Raw genomic sequence first — 27982 nt, forward strand, 5'->3', positions numbered from 1 at the left:
TCGATGGCTTTTCTTGCCAACAACGTGCCCTGTGGGCCGCTACTGCGAGTTGAGGTAAGGGGCAGCGGGAGAGTAACTGGGAAACCAAGTCCATCAAGCGGCGTAAGCCACCACAAAGAACAAGGAAGTTGAGGAAGAGGGGTGTTTGTATGTTGTGTGAAGTAGGGAGTGAAGAGAGGGTGAAGGAGATAAAGTGGGGGAGGTCATTTAAGATTAGGTCGTGACGGCTGCTAGTGGAGGGCGCCGCAGCTATGCCGCACGCCACACCCGGAATGGCTGGGCGAGATATTCCCTAGACAACGACGCCAACTCAACTACCAACACTTAACACCTCGCTGTCAATTCCACCAACCCCCGCCGTCAAACCACTTCAAATGAAATCCAAATGAAATCCAATCATGGCATCCTACTGCGATGCATACCTCGTTGCGAGTCAGCAGCATGGCATGTGCAAGTCATCCACTACCTGTTTCCCCGCCATGCGCCACTGAGACCTGTAGGACGGGGCGTCCGTGATTCACATCTAGATTTGATGAGTAGGCAGGTATGTAGTGTCCAACTGACGTTTAGCTACCCTCCAGAAAATTGAGCCCCCCCCAAGCTGCAGCGTTGGAGGCGCTGCTGTCTCTGTACCTAGATTTTCGGGGAGGCCCACCGTTGTCAGCAGCGACAGCGCTGAATATATTGTCTTTCCATTATCAAAGCCAAAGGAGCTTTAGTTGAGGCTCTAAATTCGAATCTCACATCTCCCTCCCTCCCAAAATACCATTTCCACCGATTTCATGAGTTTCAAAATGTAGCAAATGCCTAGAGCAAATCTACTTTTTATCCAAAGCCATGCCAAGTGCCCGCTAGATAAAATAAGAGGCAGTTCTTTGAGACCAGGATCCAAGTTGCGGGTTGCAAGTTGCAACACGCTGACGAGCGAGCAGGGGTTCAAGGATCTGTCCCCACCTCTCAAGCAACCTACTACTCCGTAAGGATTCATCTCCAGGCTTCAATTTCGGTGCCTTGCAAGTAGTTTTCACGTTGTCGTCGATTTGTAGACTGCAGCCATGGGTCTTGCCATGTTGCAAGCACCTTATCCGCCGTTGGCCTGCAATTGTTTGAATCTTGCATTCGCTACTTCAAGGGAGATTTTCGGGATGCCGAGTGACCCCTGTCAACATCTAAGCCCGCCATTCCACCCCTTCCCAGTGCTCACTTCACACTACATTGTGTATATGAACGTATGTGGTATTACTTTGCAGATAGTTAATTATGGTTCGTGATTCCCATTTCATGCGGTCCATTCTTAAACTTCTCGCGTGGCTTTCCCCCATTCAGAGCCGAGTGCAATTGTTCCCTTATGTCACACCCTCCTTAACTATCTGTTGAGACATCTTGGATTTACTTTGGAAATTGAAAGAACACCATAGCTATAAGTGGACCTATGAAACCCCCACGGCTCGCGCTCTCGCTATCTCCGTCGAAGTCTCGGTTTTGAATATCCCTTCAAGGGATCTTCACGTACCTACCAATATTGAACACGAAAACGTCCGACTAAGCATACACCATTACCCCCCCAGGCTGAAGTGCCACCTGATTACCACCTGGCACCCTAGCTAACTTTCAATTGTACCCGAGTCCATGGTTGTGGTCAACGCCGGGGTTAGAAGCAATCATATAACTGCTGACCTTCCATACCCCATATTTTTGAGTTAATGGAGCGTGAAGAGAGATTTTGAAAGTCGTACCAAAGTCACTAGGCGTGACGACACAACCATTCGCTCGCCAATATGGCTGCAAACTATTCCCGAAGGGAACCTATTGCGATAGTCGGCAGCGCATGCCGGTTCCCAGGCCCTGCATCAAACCCATCGAAGCTCTGGGAGTTCCTAGAAGCCCCTTTCGACATCTCAAGAGAGATCCCATCCAGTCGCTTTAATGTTGATGGCTTCTATCATCCAGAAGGCAGCCACCATGGCACCTCAAATACTCGGAGATCATATTTTATGGAAGCAGACCATCGCCTTTTCGACGCGGCCTTTTTCCAGATACACCCTCGCGAAGCAGAGACCATGGATCCCCAGCAGCGGTTGCTTCTCGAAACGGTCTTCGAGGGGCTGGAGTCAGCCGGCATGACGATTGAAGGCATGCAGGGCTCGCAAACATCAGTCTTTGTTGGAGGGATGAGTTACGATTTTAGAGATTCTACATCTATTCGGGATCCAGCCAGCATTCCAGAATATGCTGCTACTGGTACCCATGCAAGTATTCTTGCCGCGAGAATATCCTACTTCTTCGACTGGAAGGGGCCTTGTATGAGTATAGATACTGCATGCTCGTCCAGTCTTGTTGCCGTGCATCAAGCCGTCCAAACGCTGCGCAATGGAGATGCAACTGTTGCTGTAGCTGCGGGGAGCAATCTAATTCTCGGACCTGAACAGTATATTGCTCTGTCTAATCTCCAAATGCTATCTCCAAATGGTCACATTAGGATGTGGGACTCGGAATCAGACGGCTATGCTCGGGGGGAAGGATTTGGTGCTGTCGTGCTCAAAACTCTTAGCCAGGCATTGCAAGATGGAGATTACATAGAGTGTATCATCCGAGAGACCGGAGTTGGACAAGATGGAAAAACGACCGGTATAACTATGCCAAGTGCTACTGCACAAACTGCTCTGATTCGAAAAACATATGAGCGAGCAGGCCTCGACCTTCGGAAGAAGTCAGATCATCCCCAATACTTTGAGGCGCATGGCACGGGAACCCCAGCTGGCGATCCAATAGAGGCAGAGGCCATTCATGAAGCCTTTTTTGGAGTAATTCATGAGCCAAGCTCATCGGTCGAATCCGGGCACACGCCCCTTTTCGTGGGCTCAGTCAAGACGGCAATTGGACATCTGGAAGGTGCTGCTGGAATAGCCGGACTTTTAAAAGCGTCTTGTGCAATTCAGAATGCAGCCATTCCGCCTAATCTCCATTTCAATACGCTGAACCCCAAAATCGAGCCATTTTATGGGCAAATTCAAATACCCACAACGAAGCAACCATGGCCAGAGATCATAGCGGGAAGTCCAAGGAGAGCTAGCATCAATAGTTTTGGCTTTGGCGGAACTAATGCGCATGTGATCATCGAGAGTTTTGAGAATCCGCCAGCCACAACTGCACGGAGAGCTTCCACCGAAGCGCTTATAACGCCTATAGTTATTTCTGCCAAATCTGAACGATCACTGGCATCACGTACCCAAGCGATTGCCCGGTATATTGAAGAAAATCCACAGATCGACCTTGAAGACCTAGCGTACACATTACAGTCCCGTCGATCTCAGTTTCAATTTCGATTAGCAATAAGCGCATCGTCGAGAGATCAGCTACTCTCAAGAATAGAGGAGACTCTACAACCTCCGAAAACATCTCTAGGGTTCCGGTCGCAAGTTTCGAACTCCCGATTGCTTGGAATCTTTACTGGACAGGGTGCACAATATGCCATGATGGGCAAGGATCTTCTTGAGGGATCTTCCCTAGCAACTAATATCGTTGCTGATCTTGAACTTTCCCTTGCCACTCTTCCAGACCCGCCAAAGTGGTCTATCAAGCAAGAACTTTTTGCCCCTGCATCAACCTCCCGATTAGGTGAAGCAGCGCTATCTCAACCTCTATGTACTGCCATCCAAGTGGTACTAGTTGACCTTTTACGGTTGGCTGGCGTCTCCTTCGATACCGTAGTAGGCCATTCCTCCGGGGAAATTGGAGCGGCATATACGGCAGGTTATATTTCAGCATTTGACGCAATTAGGATAGCATATTATCGAGGTTTACATGCAGGTCTCGCTGGTGGCAAGGATGGATCCAAAGGGGCCATGATGGCTGTGGGACTGTCTTTTGAAGATGCAACAGCATTCTGCTCTGGAGCTCAGTTTACAGGCCGGATATCTGTGGCAGCAAGCAACTCGCCATCCAGCTGTACGCTCTCGGGGGATAGCAATATGATTGATGAGGCAAAGGCTGTCCTAGAGGAGCAAAATACATTTGCTAGACGCCTTGTCGTCGATACCGCCTACCATTCGCACCACATGCGGAACTGTTCGGAGCCTTATCTCAAATCTCTCCTTCAGTGTGGGATAACAGTCTTGCCAGATGGCGGGCGCCAATGCAAATGGATTTCAAGTGTGCATGAACTAGGACAACTGACTGAGCTTGACAGCACATACTGGGTGGATAACATGATCAAACCTGTTTTGTTCTCTCAGGCAGTAACCAAAGCTATTTCAAGATCTGCGCCTTTCGATATCGCGGTAGAAGTTGGGCCTCACCCGGCCTTGAAAGGGCCAGCAACCGAGACGCTTATAGCATCTGCACAGTCTACTGAAAAGCCAGCAACGATTTCTTATGTTGGAACCCTGGAGCGAAAGAAGGGTAGCATAAAGGCAATGTCAACAAATCTAGGTCTTATTTGGGAGCGCAAACGCTCGTCAAGCGTATATTTTGAGACATATCGTGCGGCATTTCGAGGGTTTGAAAACGGTCGTCCGACCGTGCTGAAAAATCTCCCCTCCTATTCTTGGGACCATCAGCAAGATTTTTACAGAGAATCAAGGCTGTCCAGGAAATATCGGATACGGGACACTCCTCATCACGACCTACTGGGTACCCGCGAGCCAAGTGATAGTGATCACGAAATGAGGTGGAGAAACATACTTTCCTTCAAGGAAATACCATGGCTCAGGGACCATGGGCTCCAGGGCCAAGCCGTGGTTCCTGCAATGTGGTATGTTGTTATGGCACTGGAGGCGGCCCGAACTCTTTGTTCTGCACATGAGATCCAAAGTATGGAAATTCTGAATTTTGAGATCATCAAGGCCATTACGCTCGAAGAAGGTTCCACAAGTGAAACAATAATCACCATCAAACACAATACACAAGAGCCAGGAAAGGAAGCTATTGCACTGTCCGTTTCGTGCTCTTCTGGGGGACAACTCTCGTCTGCTTCTTTGGACCCAACCTTCGAGGCAAACATTATTGTCCATCTGGAAGATATGCAACTGGATTCAATCCCTTCAATGTCTCATGATGCTCAGTCAATGGATGCTGTTGATGCTGATCGATTTTATACCCATCTTCAAGATACTGGATATCGGTACTCTGGACTTTTCAGAGGCCTAAGTTCAATATACAAACAGGGCCATACTTCGACAGCTACAACAACAATGCTAGAGACTGACTACTTGGCACATCCCGCAACTCTTGATCTTGGCTTGCAAACAATGCTCGCTGCATTCCACTCACTCAATGATGGGTATTTCTCGCCATTGCTCATACCGCGAAGAATTAGCCGCCTTCTAGTCAATATCCGATCCGGCCAGAGGCGCCCGCATGGCTCGAAAGTTTCGTTTCATTCAGTTGTGTTAAAGCATTCACATTCTGGAATGTCTGGAGACATCGATATTGTAAACGATGACGGGCAGCTTGAGGTTCAGATTGAGGATGTTTCATGGATGCCACTCACCACTATGCAACCATCAAACGATAGAAGGTTGTTTTCCACCACAGTGTGGAAGCCGGATATCCTAAGTCCTGCTCCGATCCATGCTCCAGAGTATTCTACGCAAGAGCAAGACCTTGTTGCGGCTTGCGATCGGGTAGCATGGTACTATTACCGAGCCTTGAAGCAAAATATAACCCCAGAAGAGCTTCGCACTTCTGAATGGCATCACCGGAGACTGTTTGCATACATTGATCATCTTCTCCCTCAGCTTTCAGCTGGTAAGATCCCTACTGTCAAGCGAGAATGGGCAAATGATACGCATGAAAAGATCCTCTCTATTGTTGAGCAACACTCCAACTGTGCGGATCTGCAGTTGATTCGCACCGTGGGTGAGAATTTACCAATTGCTATTAGAGAGCGAAGAACTATGCTTGAGTTCATGATGGAAGGGGATAAACTGAATCAATACTACCAACTCGGCCTTGGGTATCAGAAGGCATATGCTATTCTTGAAACGATGGTTGAGCGAATCGCTCATCGCTACCCAAAAATGAAAGTCCTTGAAGTTGGTGCTGGGACTGGTGGGGCAACAGGCCATGTTTTGCAAGCTCTAAAAAACTACTTCTTGTCGTACACCTTTACAGATGTGTCGTCGGGCTTCTTTGAGAAAGCACAATGTCGGTTCCAAGATCATGCCCAGAAAATGATCTTCAAGACCTTCGATTTAGAACGAGATCCCATAGACCAAGGATACGATGAACATTCCTATGATTTGGTTATTGGGTCCCTGGTTCTTCACGCCACAAAGTCCCTCAATGCTACTCTGTCTTATGTCAGGTCACTTCTCAAACCTGGAGGATTCCTATTGCTGGTTGAAGGCTCCGAAGCTACCTTGCGAAGTGGATTTATGATGTCTGGATTGCCTGGGTGGTGGGTAGGAGGTGATGATAGGAAATGGGGACCCATGGTTAGCCCAGAAAGATGGGATGCTCTGCTTCGAGAGAGCGGCTTCTCAGGAATCGACAGAATTGTGCATGACAGCAACTTCCCTTTCGTGAATCTTGGAGGGGTGCTTGTTTCCCAAGCTACTGACAACTCAGTAAACTTTCTTCGAAATCCACTAGGACTTTCTAGCACGGATTCGCCACTTCAGCAGATATCTATTTTGGGTGGTTGCTCCCCCGAAACCGGATTGCTAGTGGAAAATATCTCGTCGATTTTGGCAGACATTGCTCAAGTGCAATTCCATGCCAAGTCAGTCCGTATCTCGGAGCTATCAAGCCTACCCCATGGGAACCCTATACTATGTTTGGCGGAATTGGATGATCCCATTTTCAAGAACCTCACACAACAAAAACATCAAGGTCTTCAAAAGATATTTGTTCAAGCCGATAGGATACTCTTCGTTACTCGAACCGACGGACTAGACTATCCATATTCAAGCATCTTGCTCGGGCTTGTACGCTCATTGAGACTGGAGGTACCTCACTTACGGATTCAGGTCTTAGGGATAAAGAGCGAGAGCTTGGGCGCGAAAGTCATTGCTGAAACATTCATCAGATTGGTGCATATGCCATCTACAAGCCCCTGCGGTGTTTTGTCAAACTTTGAGCCTGAAATTGAATATGGCGGTGGTGTTTTCTCTATACCGAGAATTGTAGAGGATGTTTCTCCAAATAACCGACTCAATTCTCAACGTCGACATATTACTGAAGGCATTAATCCCTTGGAAACTTCTGTTGAAGTGCTCGTGGAAAAGACCTCTTATGTTTTGCGACAGCGAAAGGTTACAACTGATAGCACTACTTCTCCGGTTACTGTTACTCATTCTACTTTGCAAAAGGTACAAATTGGATCCTCCCGGTTCTATATTTGCCTCGGGCACCTTTCTTCTCCTAGAAAACAAATCATTGCTCTGTCGGAAGTTCAAGCTTCCGTCATCACACCGGCCGCCTCGGTGTATTTTGAGACGAGTGTGGAGATTGGAAAAGAAGCACAGTTCCTATATCTCTTGTCTTGCCAACTAGTCGCGCAGACTTTGTTGCCTTACGGTTCGGTATTGGTGCACGAAGGCGATCCCATACTCTGTGAGATACTTTCAAACGAAGCTCAACGGTGTGGTCACCATATAAGGGTGACATTCTCATCATCAAAGAGAACGGAATCTTCACCAAAATCAACACTTCACATTCACCCCCATGCTACTCAACGCAGCATCAGACAAGTCCTGGATAAAGTACCTATCAAAACATTTATTGATTGCTCTCAGCACCATTTGAGTTCAAAAATCAAAGCTTGCTTTGAGGACGTTACCTGTGTCGATATTTTTTCGAATGAGTATCAGAGTGAGTATGCAAAATTTGGCGTTGGAATGGCCGCAACGGAAACTTGCTTGCAGGCGCTTCCATCCATCACCGATTTTGAAATTCGGGGCCATGAGGATTTCTTACAGGAGCGTGAAATCTCTCTATCAAACGTTTCTAGAATCAAGCCCAACAGCCACAGTCTACGCATCATCAACTGGGCTCAAGACGTTGTATTACCTGTCCAGGTTACAACAGTGATGGACTCATTCACATTATTTTCCAAGAATAAAACCTACCTCCTCGTGGGCCTCACGGGAACTATGGGTAGATCACTATGCGAGTGGATGATCACTCAAGGTGCGCGTTATATTGTTCTCACCAGCCGAAACCCCCAGCCTGATAAAAACTGGATTGAGAAGATGTCGAGTGCCGGAGCAATAGTCAAAATATCCGCTTTGGATATTAGGGATAAGGATGGTCTCCGTTCCCTTCATGACGAGATGGCTCTTCAACTTCCACCAGTTGGGGGCGTAGTTAACGGAGCCATGGTATTGCGAGACGGTGCATTTCAAGACATGACTTACGAGGCGATGGATGAATGCTTGGGTCCAAAAGTTGATGGAAGTCGGCATCTTGATGAATTATTTGCGGATACCCCTTTGGAATTCTTCATCATGTTCTCTTCGATTGCCTGGGTTGTGGGGAATCCTGGCCAGTCTAATTACTCAGCTGCAAACGGCTTTATGTCTGCGCTTGCAAGTGCTCGGAGGATACGGGGGCTTGCTGCCTCTACTATGAGCATTGGAGTTGTTTCTGGTGTTGGGTACCTTGCTCGGACTAAAGGTGGCCAAGAACATGAACACGCGAAGAGGAGAAATGTCATGACCATTTCTGCTGAGGAGCTTCAGACCATTTTTGCCGAAGCAATTGTAGCTGGAAGGTCCGATCCTAGTCATGGCTCCGAAATTATCGCCGGCCTTGATGGTTCGATTGACACTGGCGTTACGCCCAGAGAGTCCCTGTCGGCCTGGCTAGCAGATCCAAGAGTGTCGAGGCTTGTTATTGACAAGAATGACCAATTATCGCAACAGAATGTGTCAGTTAAAGCGGATATCGTCCCGCTCAAACAACAATTATCTTCCTCGAGTAGCCATGTCCAGTCCTTAACCGCCATGACAACAGCCTTCCTAACAAAAATCGAGAGAATGCTGCTTCTTGAAACTGGGAGCATTGTTGACAGCTCTTCTCTTGCAGAGATGGGCGTGGATTCCTTGCTTGCTGTCGAAATTAGAAGTTGGTTCCTGGTTGAGCTTAAAGTTGACGTGCCTATCCTTAAAATTCTGGGTGGTGCGACTGTAGCGGAGCTGTCATCTATTGTTCTTGCCCAACTTGAAGAACAAAGCAAAGTAGCACAGGCAGCAAAAAGCAAGGCCGAAGAAACCGGAAGCCAGGTTGAAGATTCAGCGTCCTCCGTTGAAGAAAGTTATACGCCACTTACTGACGCTGAGTCTTCTGGAGCTGACAGGAGCGAGCTGATGTCGTTTGCTCAAGCTAGAATGTGGCGCGTCCATCAACATACCGCCGCGGCCAGAGTGAATAATTTATCCTGGGCATACCGAATTGATGGGCCTGTGGATATTCCACGATTCGAGAAGGCATTCGCTACAACAGTGGGCCTCTATGAGTCTCTTCGAACCCGCTTCTTTAACCACGAAGATAGTGGCCAGCCAATGCAAGAAATTATGGCTCGGTCAATGGTGCAACTCCTTGTTAAGACCGTGTCGAGTGACGAAGAAGTGGACATAGAGTTTGAGAGTATAAATAACCGTCGTTATGATCTTCCGAGTGGCAACACCATGAGTGCTGCTCTCCTGTCCCTTACAGAAAACTCGCACGCATTCATAGGAGGCTTCCACCATATTGTCCTTGACACACGAAGTATTGAGATCTTCCTCGCAGATCTCGACCGAGCCTACCGGCAACTCGAAGTGAAAGCTGCCCCGAAACAGCCTGCAGACTATGCCGTCCTTGAGCAGATCGCACTTACGACGGGAACCTGGAGCGAGAGCCAAACATTCTGGAAACAGCAGCATATATCTCACCCTAATATCCTCCCACTATTCCCTTTCTCGCAAGTCAAGGAACGCCAGACAATGTCAGGTTACAAACTTCACTGCGTCCGGCGCGACCTCCACTCTAAAACTGCAGCCTCCATTAAGCGCGTCTGCAAAACCCTCAAGATCTCACCGTACCATCTGCACACGGCGGTCTTCCAAGTATTACTCCACCGCATCCTCAACATAAACGACATATGCATTGGTAGCGTGGACGCAAATCGCACAGAGCACGCATACCGTGACGTCTTCGGTCCCTTCTTCAATTACCTCCCAATCCGCTTCCTTATTAACCCCTCATCGTCATTCCAAGAACTCGCTCTTGCGACGAGGAAAACATGTTACGCTGCGCAAGGTCACGCGCAATATCCTTTTGACAAAATCCTCGATGACTTAAGGATTGAGCGTATGCCAGCCACCCATCACCCGCTGTACCAAGCACAGATGAATTATCTGAGGCATACGATTGAGGAGGTGCCATTTGGACCTAGAGATTTGGGGATGTTCTTGAGAGAGAGGAATGCCAGTGGTGTAGATGTTAGTTACGATTTTTGTGTCAGTGTTTTGGAGACCGGGGGTGGTGAGGGGGCGAGGGTGCTGTTCCATGCGCAGGACTATCTTTATGGGGTGAAGGAGTTAGAAGAGCTTGCATCCACGTATATGAGGATTCTTGAGGGGTGCTTGAGTGACCCGGGAAGTATCGTGGGGAATGTCGGTGTTGGGGAGGTGATGGCTAGGAGATAGACGTTGTTGGGTATGAAATGGGTTTGGAGGGAAGAGTGGCTAGTTCTGTAACGTAACTTCTGTTAGTCAGGAACGCTTTTTGAGAAGAAGGTATTTTAGAACTTGGCGAAGCTTTTAGACTGCAAACTTTTAGAGGTTTGAGTTACAAGAATGGCTACATTTAGTAGGATGATATTCGTGAGTTTTGGACTTGCGGTCGCTTTAGTATTAATTGGTTAGCTGGAGGAGTAGGTTCTCAAGCTTGTAGGCTATGGAAATATTAGAATTATTTTCTTTATAAACTAGAGCTAAAAGCATACATGAATTAAGCTAGTATTTTATAACTATATAGGTAGTCCTATATAAGTATATATTACCTTTCCCCGTGAATTGATAAGTATCAGCCTTTCTCCCCACGATCTGGTGGCAAGGCGCCAAATTTTCCGAGCCGAAGCACAAGGCTGCGAAACCTCATCCTCCAACTCATATCACGACAACGACAACAACAACAACCCTACCCTCCACAACATGCCATACAAGCCCTCGTGCTGCAACACCAGCAAATATGAATAACTCTCAATTCCGCAAACTAGTCCTCGATACACCCGCGCGGCAATCCTCTTCATCCTCACCATCAGGAACCCAATCTAAGAATGGCGTCCAAAACACGCCAGCGCTGGGCTCGCGCATGCGAAATTCGATTCCCATGACGCCGTATGTCACTCTCTCCTTCCTTCTTTGGCAAGTATTATACTAACCAAGGGCAAACGCAGACGGACTGTTGGAGGCTACTCAAGCTCTAACGAATTCGCGCGCCAGCTAGCAGAACGAAATTCCTCCTCCTCAACCCAAAAGAAGTTCAAATCTTCTGCAGCGCCGAAAGGCACAAAATTTGGAAGTGGGTATGTGGATCGTGCGAAAGCCCGGGAGGGAGGGGAGGGGGAAGAGGACCAGGAAGATGACAAGGTGACAAGGGTTAAAGCGCTGGAGGAGATGATGAAATTAGGGCAGATTGATGAATCTACGTTTGTTAAGTTGAGAGAAGAGATTTTAGGGGATGAGGTGGGCATGGATAGGGCTAAGTTGGTCAAAGGACTAGATTGGCGGTTGTTGGAACGAGCGAGGAAAGGGGAGGTGGGGGTTTTGGATGTGCTGGAACGGAAGACTACGGGCAAAGTCGAAAGTCCCGAACAGGAGGAAAAGGATGAAGATATTGATGATGAGTTTGATAAGTTGGAGGATAAAGAAGTTCGGGCTGTTGTTAAGGAGAAGGTCGCTAAAAAGGGGGAGATGGCCCCCCCAGAGCTCACCGGAAGGAAAAGAACTAGGGATCAGATACTTGCAGAGTTAAAGGCTACACGTCTAGCAGCAAAAGCAGCTGCTCAGCCTTCTCTAGGGGCAAAGTTCAAGAAAGTCGGCGAGCCGAGAGCTCAGTCAAGGATCGAGAGGGACAGCAAGGGAAGGGAGGTACTAATCACGATTGATGAGCATGGGAATGAGAAGAGGAAAGTTAGGAAGGCGCCCCTTCTAGATCCCCAGGTTGAAAAAGCCAACGGTCTCTTGATGCCAGACAAGGATGCGAAGCCTTTGGGTATGGAGGTCCCTGAGATTCCGAAGGCGCCAGCGGAGGATGAGGAAGACATCGATATTTTTGATGATGTAGGGGATGATTACGATCCTTTGGCGGGGTTGGAGGATGATAGCGACAGCTCCGAGGAGGAAGAAGGTGAGTTATCTGAGCGAGATAAAGTAGTGGAAGCAGATATACAAGAGAAGTCGGAACGAGATAAGGATGCGATGCCTCCTCCGCCACCCGCCCAGGAGCAAAAAATACGAAATTACTTTGGATCCTCCTCTGATACAGGTATTACAACCACCGATGCACTATCCTCCCAGCCGAAAGCACTCAACGATCCAACTCTCCTCGCAGCGCTCAAGAAAGCTTCTACACTACACCCGATTTCTAAAGAACCAGCGAACGACGAGGAGGCAGCGAGGGCGGCGAAACGAAGGAAAATGTTACAGCTGGACGACCGAGATGCGCAGGATATGGATCTCGGCTTTGGAAGTAGCCGTTTTGAAGATGAGGAGGATATGGAGGAGAAGAAGGTCAAGCTAAGTCAGTGGGGCGCTGATGAGGAGGATGGGGAACGCGGTGGTGATGGGAAAGGAAAAAGAAAACGGGGCCCGAAGAAGAGGAAAGGGGATGGGGATAACTCTGCAGATGTACTGAAGGTGTTGGAGAGGAGGAAAGGGGCCGGTTCGTAGGGGTCGAGGTATATAAAAAGGACACTCTAGGCCTATTTAATCTACCTACGGAACCAGGGAAAATAATATCAGTGATTTCATAATTCTATTCGTATAATGTGAGTCTACAACATGCCATTACTCTTATTAACTTCATCCGCTCGGGCTAAGCAATCCTCCACCACTTCCCAAAAGTGTGGGATATTCAGGCCCCTGGGGATTTTGACTCCCTCCACCCCTTCCGGTAGCAATTTCACGATAGTACGGCCAGTTTCAGCGCCATTCTGCGCATCTTCATGGGTACCTTCCGTTATGACATGGACTCCGTATCTCTCTCTTTTTCCTCCGTCACCCTCAAAATCGCGAAAGGGGATCTCAACGCCGGGTATTCCATCAAAGATCGCAGCAACAGCTAAAGGATCATGCAAGGGCGGCCCGGTCTTAAAGCCAAAAACTTCCACGTATGTATTTGCGAAGAAAAGCAAAAGTTCAAGGAGCATTCTTCTCAATGTACTCTTCCCCATCCCGTCCAAATCCCCCTTTGCACTTCTAACACCCTCCTTACCCCAAAGAATAAGTGCCTGGGCTTCCTTCGTAGCAAGAACTTGATGTGTGACATCAAGAGGGATAAGTGTGGTCTTCTTATTCACAATAGAGTTGCTGAAGATTTGATCCGCAGCTTCAGGGTCAACAAGGATGTTGAATTCGGCCCATCGACTCCAATTCCCTATCCTTTCCGCTGTATCCCCTGCTACATGGCCCATTGACGCGGATGTGAAGTTACCCCCAATAGCGCCACCCATGATACTTAGCCCTTTGATGTGGGAGGCTACTTCTGGGTGGGAGGAGAAGAGGATCGCTATATTTGTTAGAGCACCGGTTGCTACCAACCAAGCTGTCTGAGGGGCCGTGGAGAGAAGGCAACAGGCCATGGCTTCGACAGCAGGCTCATCATCCCTGGCCGTCGTTAATGGGGTCGGTAGAAGGGAGGTGCCATCGATCCCCGAGATGCCGTGGATAGCGGGTGCATGAACTGCGGGCCGGTTGAGCGAGGCGTATGCTCCTGGATATACAGGAATATCAGGACGACCTATCGCCGTGATAATGGAGAGGGCGTTACGAGTTGTGTGTTCAAGGGAGGAGTTCCCGTGGACAGTCGAGAGGCCAAGGAGGTGTATGGATGGGTGATGTGCGGCTAGGAGTATTGCAAATGCGTCCTAAGAGATATAAGTTAGCGTGCTGTATTAATTGGTGTATAGGGTTCTAAATGCGATAAAAGGCATAATACTAGGAGATATTTCAACATCTAGACCACTGAATGCCAGGGAGAAATTGCTAGCACGACTTAAATATAGTTTGCGATCCCCGCAGGTGAGCCTCTGCTACCCCCTTAAAGATTAATTAAGTCATCGGACTTAAAAGGGATAGAGTAGAATCTCATATCTCAATAAATGTAGATAAAACTCAAAATAGGAAGAGTGATTTTGGATCGGAGAGGACGGATGGCACGTGACGGTCGACAAGGACCAAACTCCACGACACGGGTAGCGAAGTGGGGGTTGAATAAGGAGGAAGACAACTTATAACGGGCGTCGCAAATATATTGGGAACTTACATCGTGGCCTGGTTGATTCTGTTAATATACAAATTCCGTATGTCGTTTTTACTGTCCGAGTAATGCTTACCAGGATCACAGTCTAACCAGACAGGAATTTTCCCTATATCCGCCATTTAAAGTTTATGAATCTTTTGAATTTTGTGAGTATTTTGGCCGCTGTTAGGGAGACGTCCTCTCTCCTCTTTTACGCGGGTACGATTGAATGTTGTTTTTCGTAGAATGGAACTCGTAGAACGTTGTTAGAAAGAGCGTAGATCATGGCTAAAATTCCGAGAGTGTAATGGATTTATATGTCGCGCTAGCCGAAGTGGGGTTTTAGCCCAAGTTTCGTATCTAATTAAACAGCAATTGAATAGTTGTCAGAGAGAGTATTTAGGAGTTTGTTTCAAGCCACACTATGAGATGTGTTTGATGACCCATGGAATCCTACACTTTAATATTTGTTTTGTTCTTCCAAAAAGTGTTGAAGAATGGCATCCTACCTGGACCAGAAAGCACAAGTCCGAGAATGTCCGACATCGTATGCTCTGCGTGCTCTGGAAGTCGAAACTTCGTGTATCTCTATATGCCTGGTGCCCTTCCTGCCAGCTATAAACCGATTCAGAAACAGAGCCCAGAATATGCAAATCCGAGCTCCCTGCTGCCAGCTGCCAACCGTAACGCCGTCCTCATATCGCGTTTATCCAACCCAATGCCCATGCGCCTATAAACAGCCACATCCCATCCCTAGATTCTAGGCCGTCTCCTCTTCTACTTTAACTTTTGGTTCACCTTCGCCATCGAAGCCTAGCGCATCAAGCTCCCGGATAAGCTCGTTGATCTTGATAACCTTCGCAAATTGCTCAGGCAACAAAGCAGTCCCGCCCTCTTTCTTCTCCTTTAACTCCTTCGCTTGTTTTAACTTTTTCTTCAGGTTTCTAGCCTTCTTTTCCCTCTCAACCTCTGGGTCCACGGGCTCTTCACCAGCCCCAAGCTGTTGCTCGGTAATATTCGCCGTGTCCTTAGATTTCCTTTCACCACTCTGCTCCGCGGCCTTCGCTTTCCTCCTAGCTTCCCTCCTCTTGGCATTCTTATTGTTGACGACAGAGTCATCTGCCTTATCGTCTTTCAATCCCTCAGCACCAGGAATGCCGCTGGTCCCACGGTTTTTCCAAGCGTCTGCGGTCCGGTTCTTATAGACTTCGACATCCTCAGGTGGCTTGTATCCTGGTCTTACTTTGATTTCTTTCCGTTTTGAGCCGTCGGGCCGTGTGGAGGATGGGATATGACGCTCTCCGGATGTCGTCTCGATTATGCCGGATTTTGAGGGTGTTGGTACGGACGGCATTGTGCGGACCGCTGTCGCTAGGTAGCTTAATTCATTCCAGAATTAATTCACCTAGAATAATGTGTAGAAGCACCACTTCATGAACAAGTGCGAAACTGGAACTCGGGTTGAAGATTGGCAATACAGCGGTCGAAAAATATAGGGACTGGAGCAAGGCTGATAAATTTAGTCAAGCCTGGGTGTGGCACGTGATCCGGTTGTCGGAAGTGGAAATGGAGCTAAAACCTGGAGCTCCCGAGCGAGTTACAAACATTTCAAAGAAGACTCGCCCTTGCCTCTCTCACTCACTCTCACAAGCTGTGACTCGCGTCTGCTATTAAATATTCACAATGGTATGTGTAGCTTGTAATGCCAAACTCAGTGTTACTTGGTTGATTCTTTCTAACCCGCTCAATTGCAGGCTGTTCCCGGTCGACCTCTCTACAAGCAAGTCACCCCATCGTCCTTCCCGATTCACCCCTCGTGGAGCCCAGGGCTGAGGAATAAACCATGGCCCGCTGAAACAATTGCTAATGTTGAATACTTTACAGTGCACTTGTTCGGAAGAACTGGGCCTTCCTCACCGTTATCTTTGCGGGCGCATTTGCCTTCGAGATGTACGTCTTCGAACATCCAGCCGTTGCGAATTGAACGTCGTTCTGACCATACAATAGGAGTTTCGATAGGGGGGTGGATAAGATTTGGGATTCTATCAACAAGGGCGTACGTTTCTGATCTTAGGAAGGTTGGGCGAGTTTGGACTGACGATTAACCACAGCGGCAATGGAAGGACATCCGGTCAAGATATGTCAAGGAGGGCGATGAAGACGAGTAGATTGGGCGACTCGAATTGCAGAATGTAAAACGTTGAATTCAGCAAACAAAGCCTAGAAAGTGTTGCATTGGAGCTGGAACCTTAGTTGAAGCTGTATAAAAGACGAGCGACTGTACCACAACTGCATTTCCACCCACCCTTTACTATGTGAAACACACTTCAATAAATTCCTTAGAGAAATCCATGCATTTAGAGCCATGAATAGCTGTTACAAAATATATTGATATCATTGGCTGATGTGTCTTGAGCCCGCTTGTCGCAGCCTTGCCTCTAATTGTTTGACAGCTCGGAACTATGATAAAACATTGTCTTGCATCACAACGCTCCACCGGGTTGCCACACCTTTGACAAAATTCAGTACCTTCAACATCAGAGAATAGTCAATATCCCATCAAAGTTCGATTATTACCGGTAGCATAATCTACAACTCAGCTGGCCGTGGCGTGCTGTGGAACAATCTGGCTCAGGTCTACGTCACACGATAAGGTTAAGGCGTCTCAAACCAAATCGAATCAGTACACATAGCACATACGATCTGTGCTACCCTATTCGCAGATAGGAGATATGCGACTGATCCATTTATACAAATAATATGGAGGCTATGTCAACCCAAGAGCAGCAGCTCTGCGAGTTCCTGAAGATACAGCCCCGCGTTCACAAGAATCGATACACAGATGCTGCGTCAAACTCACTCCTCCAGTCTCTATTCTGGTCCCTTGCCGGGGGCCGGCCCGAATACCTACGATTATATTTTCCAGATAACACTCGGCCCTCTCCAAGTGCGACTTGGAAGCTAAGAAAGGCCCAAGGCGGGGCAGATGGAGATGAATTCACAGAAGCAGCTCGAGGCAAAGTCTGTGGTCATATCTTCAAAGGTGGGGAGGTCACATATAGATGCAAGACGTGCAGCTCAGATGATACTTGCGTCCTCTGCAGCCGTTGTTACGACTCTTCCGATCATACGGGGCATATGGTATATATCAGTGTTTCCATGGGTAACAGCGGCTGTTGCGACTGTGGCGATTTAGAGGCCTGGCGAGTTCCCGTTAATTGTTCGATACATACGGCGTACGATGAAGGATCACAGTCGCAAGATAAGGGAAAGGCACCGGGATTGCCCCTTGAGCTCGTTGAAGCTATACGCATGACTATTGGGAGGGCTTTCGACTATATATGCGATGTCATCTCTTGCTCCCCAGAACAATTACGCCTTCCCAAATCCCGGCAGAATATCTTGGAGGACGAAAGAATGTCGAGACTTGGATCTGAGTATTATAATGGGGATATCGTGGAGGAGCCATGCGAGTTTGCGTTATTATTGTGGAACGATGAGAAGCATACAGTCTACGAAGTTCGCGACCAGGTCGCGAGGGCTTGCAAGACGACTCTTGCTGAGGGGATGGAAAAGGCCTATGAAACTGATAATATTGGCCGAAGCATTATTAAGTATAGCTTCGATGTCGACGAGCTACTCCATGTCTCCCGGATCATAGAGCAGATTAAGGTTACGGTCACCATTCGATCGGCCAGAGATACTTTCAGAGAGCAGATGTGCGGTACCATCATTGAATGGCTTACTGATATTTCAGGTTGTAGTGTTGGTCCGGATCACAACATCTTACGCCAGGTCATTTGTGAAGAAATGCTCAAGAAGTGGAGTTATGGCAGCCAGGCGAGCAATAGAGATATTGGGATGAAAGGCATTGATGATCATGAAATCCATGAGAACCACAGTGCCGAAATTATCGAGCATCAAGCCGAATTGCTTAGGCGGGCTCGTGCTAGGATAGATCCTGATGATGAGGATAGCGACAACAACGACTTCACTGTCGAAGAGGATGAGGAGCCTGAGGAAGATGAAGGTATGGCTACAGATGATGAGGAGGATGATGCATCCAACTTTGCTATGGCAGTTCACCAATATCTATTTCAACCGGGATCTACGCAAACGGACACTGATCCTGATGGGGATATTGAGATGACTGCGGATGATGCTGAGAATTCCCCTCTTGAGCATGGCGAAGCTACCGCTGCAGGCTTTCCACCACCTCCTCCACCACCTCCGATACCACAACGGCAGACGCGGGATCGAGATCTAACTCCGTCTGATTCTGATACCGCGGAAGTGCAACCCTTTATCTCCCACACCGTGTATGCCAAAGCCAATTTAGAGATACCTAAGACACCAGCCAACATCTTCCAACCTCGAGATCCACCGAAGCCAGCTCGATATTGGTTGGAGACGTCACAGGCTTTTGGTGATACAAGCTCAATACCCCTACATGAGAATCTATGGGAGCGCGTACGATTAGACTGGATGATCTTATTTGACTTGCGAATGTGGAAAAAGGTTCGGATCGACCTTCGCGATCTTTACATTTCTACTGTCGTCTCTATTCCCGAATTCAAGCGTGTACTTGGATTGAGATTCGCTGGTCTTTATACCATGCTCGCGCAACTATATCTCATTGCGGACCGAGAACCAGAACATTCAATTATCAATATCTCACTGCAGATGCTGACGACGCCGACCATTACTGCCGAGATCGTCGAGAGAGGTAATTTCTTGACGAATTTAATGGCAATTCTTTACACATTTCTTACCACACGTCAAGTGGGCCATCCACATGAGATTTCTCCCAACGCTACCCTTGCTTTCGACTCCGGCTCGGTGACCAATCGACGGATGTATCATTTCTTCTTGGATTTGAAATATCTCTTTGGCTCTGAGCATGTTCAAGAACAGTTGCGAACTCAGGAGAGATACATAATGCAGTTCCTCGATCTTGTAAAACTTCACCAAGGAATCTGTCCAAACACTCGAGCAGTTGGTGAACATGTCGAATATGAGACCGATGCCTGGATTAGCGCGTCTCTGATCACTCGGGAGATCAATCGTTTATGTAGAGAGTTCTCGGACTCGTTCAAATGGAGCGTCGGAGAGGACCACACTTATATATCCAGAGCTATCAGATTAGCTGCCAAAGCAGTCATCCTCAATTCCCTGGGAACAGAGAGGAAGCGCTTTGACCAAGCGGAGATAAAGGATGAGATCAAATTCAAGAAAGTTGGCGACTATGAATTCGACACTACGGAGAACGCAAACAGCGTTCATCAGCACTCCGTCGTCAAATTTGTTGTGGAATCACAACCGATCAGTTTCCACCATGCTCTGCATTATACCCTTTCATGGCTGATTGAGTGCGGGAAGAGTATGCCACGCGAACAACTCATCCAGCTCCTGAGCTTTACTACACTAGAGCTTCTCGAGAAACCTAGAGCGATGGGGCAGCGAGCTATGACAAGCCTTGAGTATAGCCCGGAGGACCACCTCATGGCCGCTTTCGATTATCCTTTGCGCGTCTGTGCCTGGCTGGCACAGATGAAAGCGAGTATGTGGGTGCGTAATGGCATGAGCCTACGGCATCAACATAGCACATACCGTGGAGTCAGTCAACGTGATGTCTCTCACCATCGGGATATATTTCTTTTGCAAACCGCTATGGTGGTCTGTCCACCAGCTCGTGTGCTGGTGTCTATCATTGACCGCTATGGATTGGAGCATTGGATGAAGGGGCTCTATGAGCAGAAGTCCGATGGCACCGATGATGGTCAAGTTCTTGATGTTGCCGAAGATCTAATTCACCTCCTGATTGTCCTCATCAGCGACCGTACATCACTCATCACAACCAAGGACGAAACAGACGCCCATGTACTGGCCATGCGCCGAGATATTACCCATGTACTTTGCTTCAAGCCATTGTCCTTCACAGAAATTTGCAGCAAACTACCCGATAAATTCCACGACCAAGAGGAGTGCCAAGATATCCTAGACGAAATGACAACTTTCAAGCCTCCTGAAGGATTATCAGATGTCGGAACCTTCGAGCTAAAAGAGCAGTTCCTCGAAGATGTGGACCCCTATATTTCTCACTACAATAAGAACCAGAGAGAAGAGTCAGAAAATGCTTATAAGACTTGGATGGCAAAGAAAACAGGGAGACCTGCTTCCGAAATTGTCTTCGAACCTCGGCTTCGTCTTATTGAATCTGGCGTGTTCTCTGATCTAGCTGCATTTACTAGAGCCGGCATCTTCGCACAAATCATCTACTATGCACTTCTATATCCCGTCAAGGCTCAGGAGCTAACGCCAACCGTTCCCGCAACCAGAGTTGAAGCGTTCCTTCAAGTAGTGTTGCACTTAGTACTTATTGCCATTGCTGAGGACAAGACTGACGAAGATGAAATGTCTGAAGAGTCACTCCAATCTTTTGTCTACATTGCCTTAACTAGCACTGCTCGAAGCAACTTCATCCCGAATGCGCCTGCATCAAGAACTATAGCTGCAGTATTGGAAATTCTATCGCAAAAGGAAGAGTTCAAGGCATGTCACCCAAAGATCACGCTTGTTCTTAGAAGAATGAGGCAAAAGAGACCCCGGAATTTCGAGATTGCCTTTGCGCGATTGGGAGTTCCGGTGGACAGGATCTCTACGGCATCGCCTGCGAATCATAATGCACTCGAAGACCGGGAGAAGAAGAGACGAGCAGCATTGGAACGGCAAGCCAAAGTGATGGCTCAATTCCAGCAGCAGCAGAAGAACTTCCTAGATAACCAAGGGGACATTGATTGGGGAGAGGACGATGGGAATGATAATAATGTGGAAACTGAGGGTGAGGATCAGAAGACCTACTGGCACTACCCCACCGGGACTTGTATTCTTTGCCAAGAGGAAACCAAGGATGGTCGTCTTTATGGCACATTTGCATTGCTGGCCAATAGCACTGTTTTGCGTCAAACGCCATTTGAGGAGCCTGATTTCGTCCGCGAAGTTCTTAACACGCCTTCGAGCTTAGATAGAACCGCTGACAGCATCCGTCCCTTTGGAGTAGCCGGAGAGAACCGAGAGGAAGTACTCAAGGTCACACCCAATGGAGCAAAAATCACTACAGAGCGTCAATTCATCGGCAAAGGCTTCCCGTCCAGCGCGACACGGGTGGGTCCTGTATCGGTTGGCTGTGGTCACATTATGCATTATAAATGTTTTGATGTTTATTATGACGCTTCACATCGGAGACATCTTCATCAAATTGCCCGGCATCATCCTGAGATGCTAGAGTTGAACGAGTTCGTCTGCCCGCTATGCAAGGCTTTAGGGAATGCCTTTTTGCCTATTATCTGGTCACCAAAGGAAGAATTATCTCTCCAATCATTCCAACTCCCGTCACTTTTCGATGAGTGGATCTCTACTGTTGCCGGACCAGATGCCAGCCCCCGAGCTGGTAAAATTGATTCGAAGGTGAATCGTGCTGCGCCTAGCAGTCGAAGTGTGGAACTCTTCATGGACCATAACAATGCGGCACTTGCAACCCCATTAGCTGCAAAGATGTCAGAGCTTCTTGTGGATGCCTGGAGACCCAGCTCTCCCACTACACCACCCTTATTTGGTACCATAATTCCGGCAGTAGTTACTGCGGGTTGGGATGACCCCGGACCATCGAATGCCGCTCAACCAGTATCTCCTGTATCCCCGATGGCCGAGCTTGTAGGCATATATGAGCGGTTGCGGAGAACTATAGAGAGCAACAAACTGCCAAGTCATCACTCAAATGGGCCGATTAATATACTGTCCGACACACCGCAGGATTTCCGCCACAGTGACACCTTAGCACATGCACTGGGATACTCAATTTCTGCCGTAGAAATTCAACAGAGAGGCGTTGCTTCACCTTCGGGCATGACGCTTTTAGACAGCATTCCCCAGCAGGCATTGACCCATCTGAAGATTTTAGCCGAGACGGCAGCCACTTACGTCTCCACAGGCGGGATCAGATTTGCGGGCGATAATCAGATTGCTCAAGAGTTCAGTGAGGACTATGAGACCCAGCACTCGCTTCTGTTCATGAGGAACCCGTATACCTCTGGGCGTGATGCAGACTCCACAGTCTCAAATAGAATCTCAGAGTCACTGCTCAATAGGGATATATTTATATTCTTGGCAGAATGTTCGCTATGTCTTGTCCCAGTTGACAATCTAGACATCATGCATGTTGTTCGACTATGCTATCTCGCAGAAATTGTCAAGGTGATCATGAAGATGGGTCGAAATCGAGGACTACTAGATATATGGTCTAGCGAGAGACAGCACAGCAACCCGATCCTAGAAACTTTCAGGCGCTTTTGTCTCACCATTCGGCAATTCGATGTCCAGCACCTCGACTCAGACGAGGGAGATGCACTAAATCAGCCGACCTTCGAGGGGCTAGAGTCTAACTATGAGTTTGTAAAAAAGTATGCACTAGCCTTTCTTCGAAAGGTTACCGTGCTTCTTCACGTTCGCCATGGAGTTGTCTTCAATAACCATATTTCATCGAATCCGGACGCCGACGAATTGGACCGCTTAACAGAGGCACTCCGCCTACCGAAGCTGGACGAAATGTTTGCTTCTACGCTCCAAAATAGCACCCTCTTCTCTCTAATTGATCGTTGGATTACCTACCTAACGCCACAGACAAAGGACGAGACGCCCGCAGGCAGCAATCTAAATATCAGCCACCCAGCAATTGCCGAGCTCATCGGCTTGCCAAAGAATTTCGACGCCCTGATGGAAGAGACTATGAAGCGGCGTTGTCCAACTACCGGAAAAGATGTCACAGACCCGATGCTCTGTCTCTTTTGTGGCGAGATATTCTGCGGACAGAGTATTTGCTGCTTGAAGGAGCTACCAGCAGCTGTAGGCGGTCGATTGGTACAAGTTGGCGGAGCGCAACAACATATGAGAAAGTACGTGTTCGTCCCACTCCACTCTGATTTACAGATTTTCTAACAGCTTTCCAGATGCCAAAAGAACGTCGGCCTCTTTATCAACATCCGCAAATGCTGCGTCTACTATCTCTACCATATGTCTGGCTCGTGGATGGTCGCGCCTTATATCGACCGATATGGCGAGGTTGATCCCGGACTCAGACATTCCAGGCAGTTGTTCCTTAACCAAAAGAGATATGATGCGCTTCTTAGAACCGTCTGGTTAAGTCACGGAATTCCGAGCGTCATTAGCAGGAGGCTGGAGATGGATATCAATAACGGGGGGTGGGAGACTATTTAGCGAGAGTTGTGTAGGGCGAGTTGGGGTGTATGTGAACCACTATGTGTTGGGGCGGGTTTAGGGACTGATCAAGTGGCAAGAGGTGTGCGTGTGTGCATTTACGTTTCGGCGTTAGAGACCGGATCGGACTGGAAGAGGTTATCGAAGATAAGCCATATTTTATGATTCCTCACTACTGAGGCATTCTGGCGGTCGTTGTGTTATGTTATTATCTACCATACAATTTGTTAGTATCGTTAGGCAATTGATAAATTGATATTTATGTCTCGTAACTAGCCCTGTCACGAAATGATCGATCGATGCTACTGACAGACATTCACGTCCGATTAGGGGATAATATCATAATAGTGATATCTAAATCGTCTTTCATTATTAAAGTCTTATTGGAACACCAAGAAATAATAAATTCCTTCCTTCTCCACACCCAACTCCAACTTCAAACCCTACCGTGGTAGGTAACTAAACCCGAAACGCCACAAATAGCAAACCTAACACACCTATAAAAACCCCATTTTCCAGCTCCTTACTTCCTCCTCCCATTCAAGGAAGTCTCCAACTTCCTAATACCAGCCTGTAATCCAATGCCTTTCTCCGAATTTCCCTCTAACCACCCTTCCATCATCTCCCTAATCTCCTTCATTCCCTTCAACACAGGGAGTTTCTGACCCTCCTCTATTTCAACATGGGTCCCCGGGTTAAGTAACAAGTCAAAAGCCGCACTCCAAATCTCAACCTGCCAATACCTTTTCAGGCTCTCCCGGATTCTCCAGGTTTTCTTAGCGGTGGCGCCAATACCTGCCGCGCGGTCCGCGACTGTGTCGATGTACTTCCCGAAGAGCATACTATGAATAACGCCTGCGAGGCCGTGGTAATCAATTTGATATGTCCAAGGCCGTAACTCGCGCATCTCAGCGCAATCTTGCGGCCCCGTCTTCCAATCAGCGATGAATTGCACATCGGGACGGAAGACCTTCATATCGATGCCGCGACCAAAGTCAATGAGCGCGATGCCCTTCTTATTCCAGCCGCCTGTGCCGTCCTTGCGGTATTTCGATGTCCATACATCGCTGTCGTCCAAGGGGTCGAGGCGCACGAGGCAGTTGTCGGCTTTAAGGTCTCCGTGAAGGATACCTTTTCCGTGAAGGGATTCCATCGTACGAAAGAGCTCGATAGTAAAGAACATAGCGAGACTTTCGTCCATGACGCCCGGTCCTGCAGCGGTGGAGTCCGCACGGGCGATGTTGATAGCATCGAGGAGGGTGCCTTGGTCTCGATATTCTTCAATAAGGTAGCACTCGTCTTTGTATAAATGCATTTCGTATACATTGATAATGCTTTCTGCGGCCCGGGACACGCCCAGTCGTCGTTTAGCTTGTCGCATCATGTAAAATTCCCATGCTGATGGAGGATCCTCCATCTTCAGAGCTTCGAATTTCTTGCGGCCATACCCGTCGAAGGCCCCTTTACCCATGACAGCAGGAGTATCGTTTTCATCTTGCTCCTCCTCAACCGTATGCTCGAGCAGATAAACTGGAGCGAATGCACCTGCGCCAAGTTCCCGTTTGACCAAGTATTTTCTGTCGGTGCCGGGAAACCACAGGGTAGGCGGCAGAGCCAGGTTAGTTGTGGTCTTGTCGCTAGCATTCTTGCTCATTTTCGCTATGGCCTTTACAAATTTCTTGATTTCAGCAGTGCGGCTGTATGTCTCATCCTTGTGTTCGAAAAAGCCTTCATAACTTGAAAGAGGTGGCTGAAGGTCTGCAAAAATGGCATTTCTGGTGTAATCATCAACAGGATTGCACTGAGAGTCCTTGATGAGGGGCCCTTTCGGGGCACTCTCATACGTTAGTGACGCGCCGCTTCCTTGGATTTTTGCGGCAATAGGGGCTGTTTTGTTGTTCCTCATATTCTTGCCTAATAATGGTTGGGCTATCTTGGGCGCAGGTGCAGCATCGTCGATGAACTCTCTAAACGGGCTGCTTCCTAACTCGACAGGTGGCATTCGGGATCCATTTTCTTTGCTTGGAGTCTTAGAGTTGAAATACTCCTTCGGCTCTTTCACAGTGGGTAGCCCGAGCGAAGATTCCGTCTTCTCGGCGATGGGAGTCATGAACGGGAGGCGGTTTTGAGACATTTGTAAAGGATCCCGGTAAGGCCATGTTGCTGGCTCATAATCTTCAGGCGGTATGGGAACAAAAGATGTTCGTGAATGAGGTGGGAGGTCTGGAGATACGGGCGTTACCAACTCCTCCTCCTCTACAACACCTAGCGGAAGTTCTACCTCGATGGCTTCGAAATCTTCATCATGCACTGTAAATTGCGAGGCTCGTGTATCTTCATCGTCATCGAGGTCTGGGATATGCTTCCTGGCAGTGAATTCGGACCATTCACTGACACTCTTGACATCGGACGTTTCGTCGTCCCCTACTTCGCTAGTCGTCAGAACGCGGCCAGTTCCAGTACTTTCGCCTCCGCTGGTATAATCCCCGTCTGTCATATCTCCGTCATCATCATCGCTGTCATCTTCCCCTTCAGCATCTTCTTCTGGCTTCAGTGGTTGGCTGAAGAGGTCATAAATTTCGTCAGTAGCAGCACGAGTATGCAATGTCATAGTTTGTTCCTTAGACGCTTTTCGTTTGGTCATTTTTGGCCCGGAAGGGGATGACAGCTTTGCCTTGACTGTTTCCTGTCAGCAATACGACCCCAAACGCGTTCAGTGACAAACTCACTTATTTGCGTCTCATTTACTTCTTTAATCTTCATCCTTCGACCTCGTCCTTCTCGAGCGGTGTCTTTAACCTCACCATTTTCATCCAACGCAACGTTGTCTCGAGCGATAACAAGATTTTCCTCAACTCCCTGAACTATAGCCTCGACGTCGTCATTATGATCTTCTAAATCCGGTGGTTCCACGGGATGTTGGTTAGTAGGTTTCTCAGGTTGCCAGACCTTTGACAACCATCCTCGTCCAGCAGCTCTCAGCTCCTCGAGACTTAATTCAGATCCAGAAACGTCAGGGCTAGGGTATATGGCTTCTAGCTCAACAAATATACGCTCTGTCCTCCCCTTCTGATTTACGGTCACTTGTTGTTGAGCAGGGTTGATAATTTGTGGATTTTCGAAACGCGGTAAAGACTGAAATACAGAACGCCAAAACGACAATCATTAGTCCTGTGATAATCAATACGTGCATGAAAAGGATGGAAGAAAAGTAGGCATACCTGATCCTGAAACACCGGGATTTTGGTGCTGCTCTTTTTCCCGCCCGCTTTCAGCGTCTCCCCAACCCATGGCTTCGGCTCCATTACATTCTCTTTTTTGCGATCTGCCAGGGACCCAATACTTTCCCAACCCTTCGTCTCGACTCCGGACACTGCCGGGGGAGCATCATTTGTGTCAGAGAAAATGGCAAGCTTCTGTCGGCCGCTCTTCGTTGTACCCGAGCCCCCTACGCCAGAGTTCGGTCGCGCTGCCTGAGGGTCTCTGGGGGCCGCTGCAGCAAATGGGTCCATCTTTGCCGCCAATACCGGCCGCACACTGGGTAGGGCTGGAGATGACGGTCCGTCTACGTCGTGTGGTCTTTGTGCAAAGCGCTGTTGGAACTCGTTGAACTTCCGCAGTAATCTCGGGGTTGGTCGTGCCTCTCGGTCAATCCCCAGTTTATACACTTCCTCTGCTTGTGCCCAGCGATCAGCGCCTTCCAGCCATGCCGCAAATTCCTCGTAGAATAAAGCCAGCCCTTCTCCAATATTGTGACGAGCCAGGAATGCGTACGTCTCCCGGGGGGTGTCTGAGAAAAACCGTATATATGACAGCCAAAGCTTAAGATACCGGGGGTCGTTCTTGTACTGTGCTGAGTTGAGAAACGTCTTTGTGGCGCGCTCGAGAAGGGGGAGAAGTTGGGACGCAGGTGTTGCTTGTGCAGAGGGGTAAGCGTCAAGAGTCCACCGGACATAGCGATCGTAGATGTCTAATGGATCATCCGACTCGCTGATATTGGCGAGTTCCTCCTCATATTCGTATCTCATAGCATCATTTAGATTCTTAGTGTCGGATGGTGTTGGTGTTGCGAGTTTGTGGAGAGGACCAGGTGAAAACAAGTTGGCAAGTGTGCGCGCTGATCGTCCGCCGGGGAGGGCCTGAATGTTTTCCTTTTGATTCTCGATGATGTCGAAGTCGATGAGATTCTCGGAGGCGGCCATGGCGCCTGGGATGTAGTGGTATTTATGAATTTGCCGTGGCGGTGGTCGTAATCGTG

At 48.3% G+C, this 27982-nt stretch overlaps 6 protein-coding genes across 6 annotated transcripts; 3 read left to right on the forward strand and 3 right to left on the reverse strand.

Annotated features, from left to right (window-relative positions):
* Nucleotides 1-1778: 1778 nt before the first annotated feature.
* Nucleotides 1779-10634, forward strand: BP5553_07919 (uncharacterized protein; the record flags this gene model as incomplete). Its single annotated transcript, XM_032016542.1, has 1 exon — nt 1779-10634. One exon carries the CDS (start codon nt 1779-1781, stop codon nt 10632-10634), a length of 8856 nt encoding a protein of 2951 aa, XP_031867773.1.
* Nucleotides 10635-11178: 544 nt separating this feature from the next.
* BP5553_07920 (Uncharacterized protein) lies at nt 11179-12881 on the forward strand (the record flags this gene model as incomplete). The annotated part of the gene is made up of 2 exons (XM_032016543.1): nt 11179-11327; nt 11387-12881. The coding sequence occupies 2 exons, from the start codon at nt 11179-11181 to the stop codon at nt 12879-12881; spliced, it is 1644 nt and encodes a 547-aa protein (XP_031867774.1).
* A 104-nt stretch (nt 12882-12985) lies between these two features.
* BP5553_07921 (uncharacterized protein) lies at nt 12986-14591 on the reverse strand (the record flags this gene model as incomplete). Its single annotated transcript, XM_032016544.1, has 3 exons — nt 12986-14077; nt 14476-14483; nt 14546-14591. 3 exons carry the CDS (start codon nt 14589-14591, stop codon nt 12986-12988), a joined length of 1146 nt encoding a protein of 381 aa, XP_031867775.1.
* A 620-nt stretch (nt 14592-15211) lies between these two features.
* Nucleotides 15212-15805, reverse strand: BP5553_07922 (uncharacterized protein; the record flags this gene model as incomplete). The annotated part of the gene is made up of 1 exon (XM_032016545.1): nt 15212-15805. The coding sequence occupies one exon, from the start codon at nt 15803-15805 to the stop codon at nt 15212-15214; it is 594 nt and encodes a 197-aa protein (XP_031867776.1).
* A 1406-nt stretch (nt 15806-17211) lies between these two features.
* BP5553_07923 (ClpS-like protein) lies at nt 17212-23724 on the forward strand (the record flags this gene model as incomplete). The annotated part of the gene is made up of 2 exons (XM_032016546.1): nt 17212-23402; nt 23457-23724. 2 exons carry the CDS (start codon nt 17212-17214, stop codon nt 23722-23724), a joined length of 6459 nt encoding a protein of 2152 aa, XP_031867777.1.
* A 523-nt stretch (nt 23725-24247) lies between these two features.
* On the reverse strand, nt 24248-27926 carry BP5553_07924 (Uncharacterized protein; the record flags this gene model as incomplete). Its single annotated transcript, XM_032016547.1, has 3 exons — nt 24248-26403; nt 26454-26859; nt 26946-27926. The coding sequence occupies 3 exons, from the start codon at nt 27924-27926 to the stop codon at nt 24248-24250; spliced, it is 3543 nt and encodes a 1180-aa protein (XP_031867778.1).
* Between the last annotated feature and the right edge of the window lie 56 nt (nt 27927-27982).

The sequence above is a fragment of the Venustampulla echinocandica genome (genome assembly GCF_003357145.1).
Source record: "Venustampulla echinocandica strain BP 5553 chromosome Unknown scaffold_6, whole genome shotgun sequence".
Classification (NCBI taxonomy): Eukaryota; Fungi; Ascomycota; class Leotiomycetes; order Helotiales; family Pleuroascaceae; genus Venustampulla; species Venustampulla echinocandica.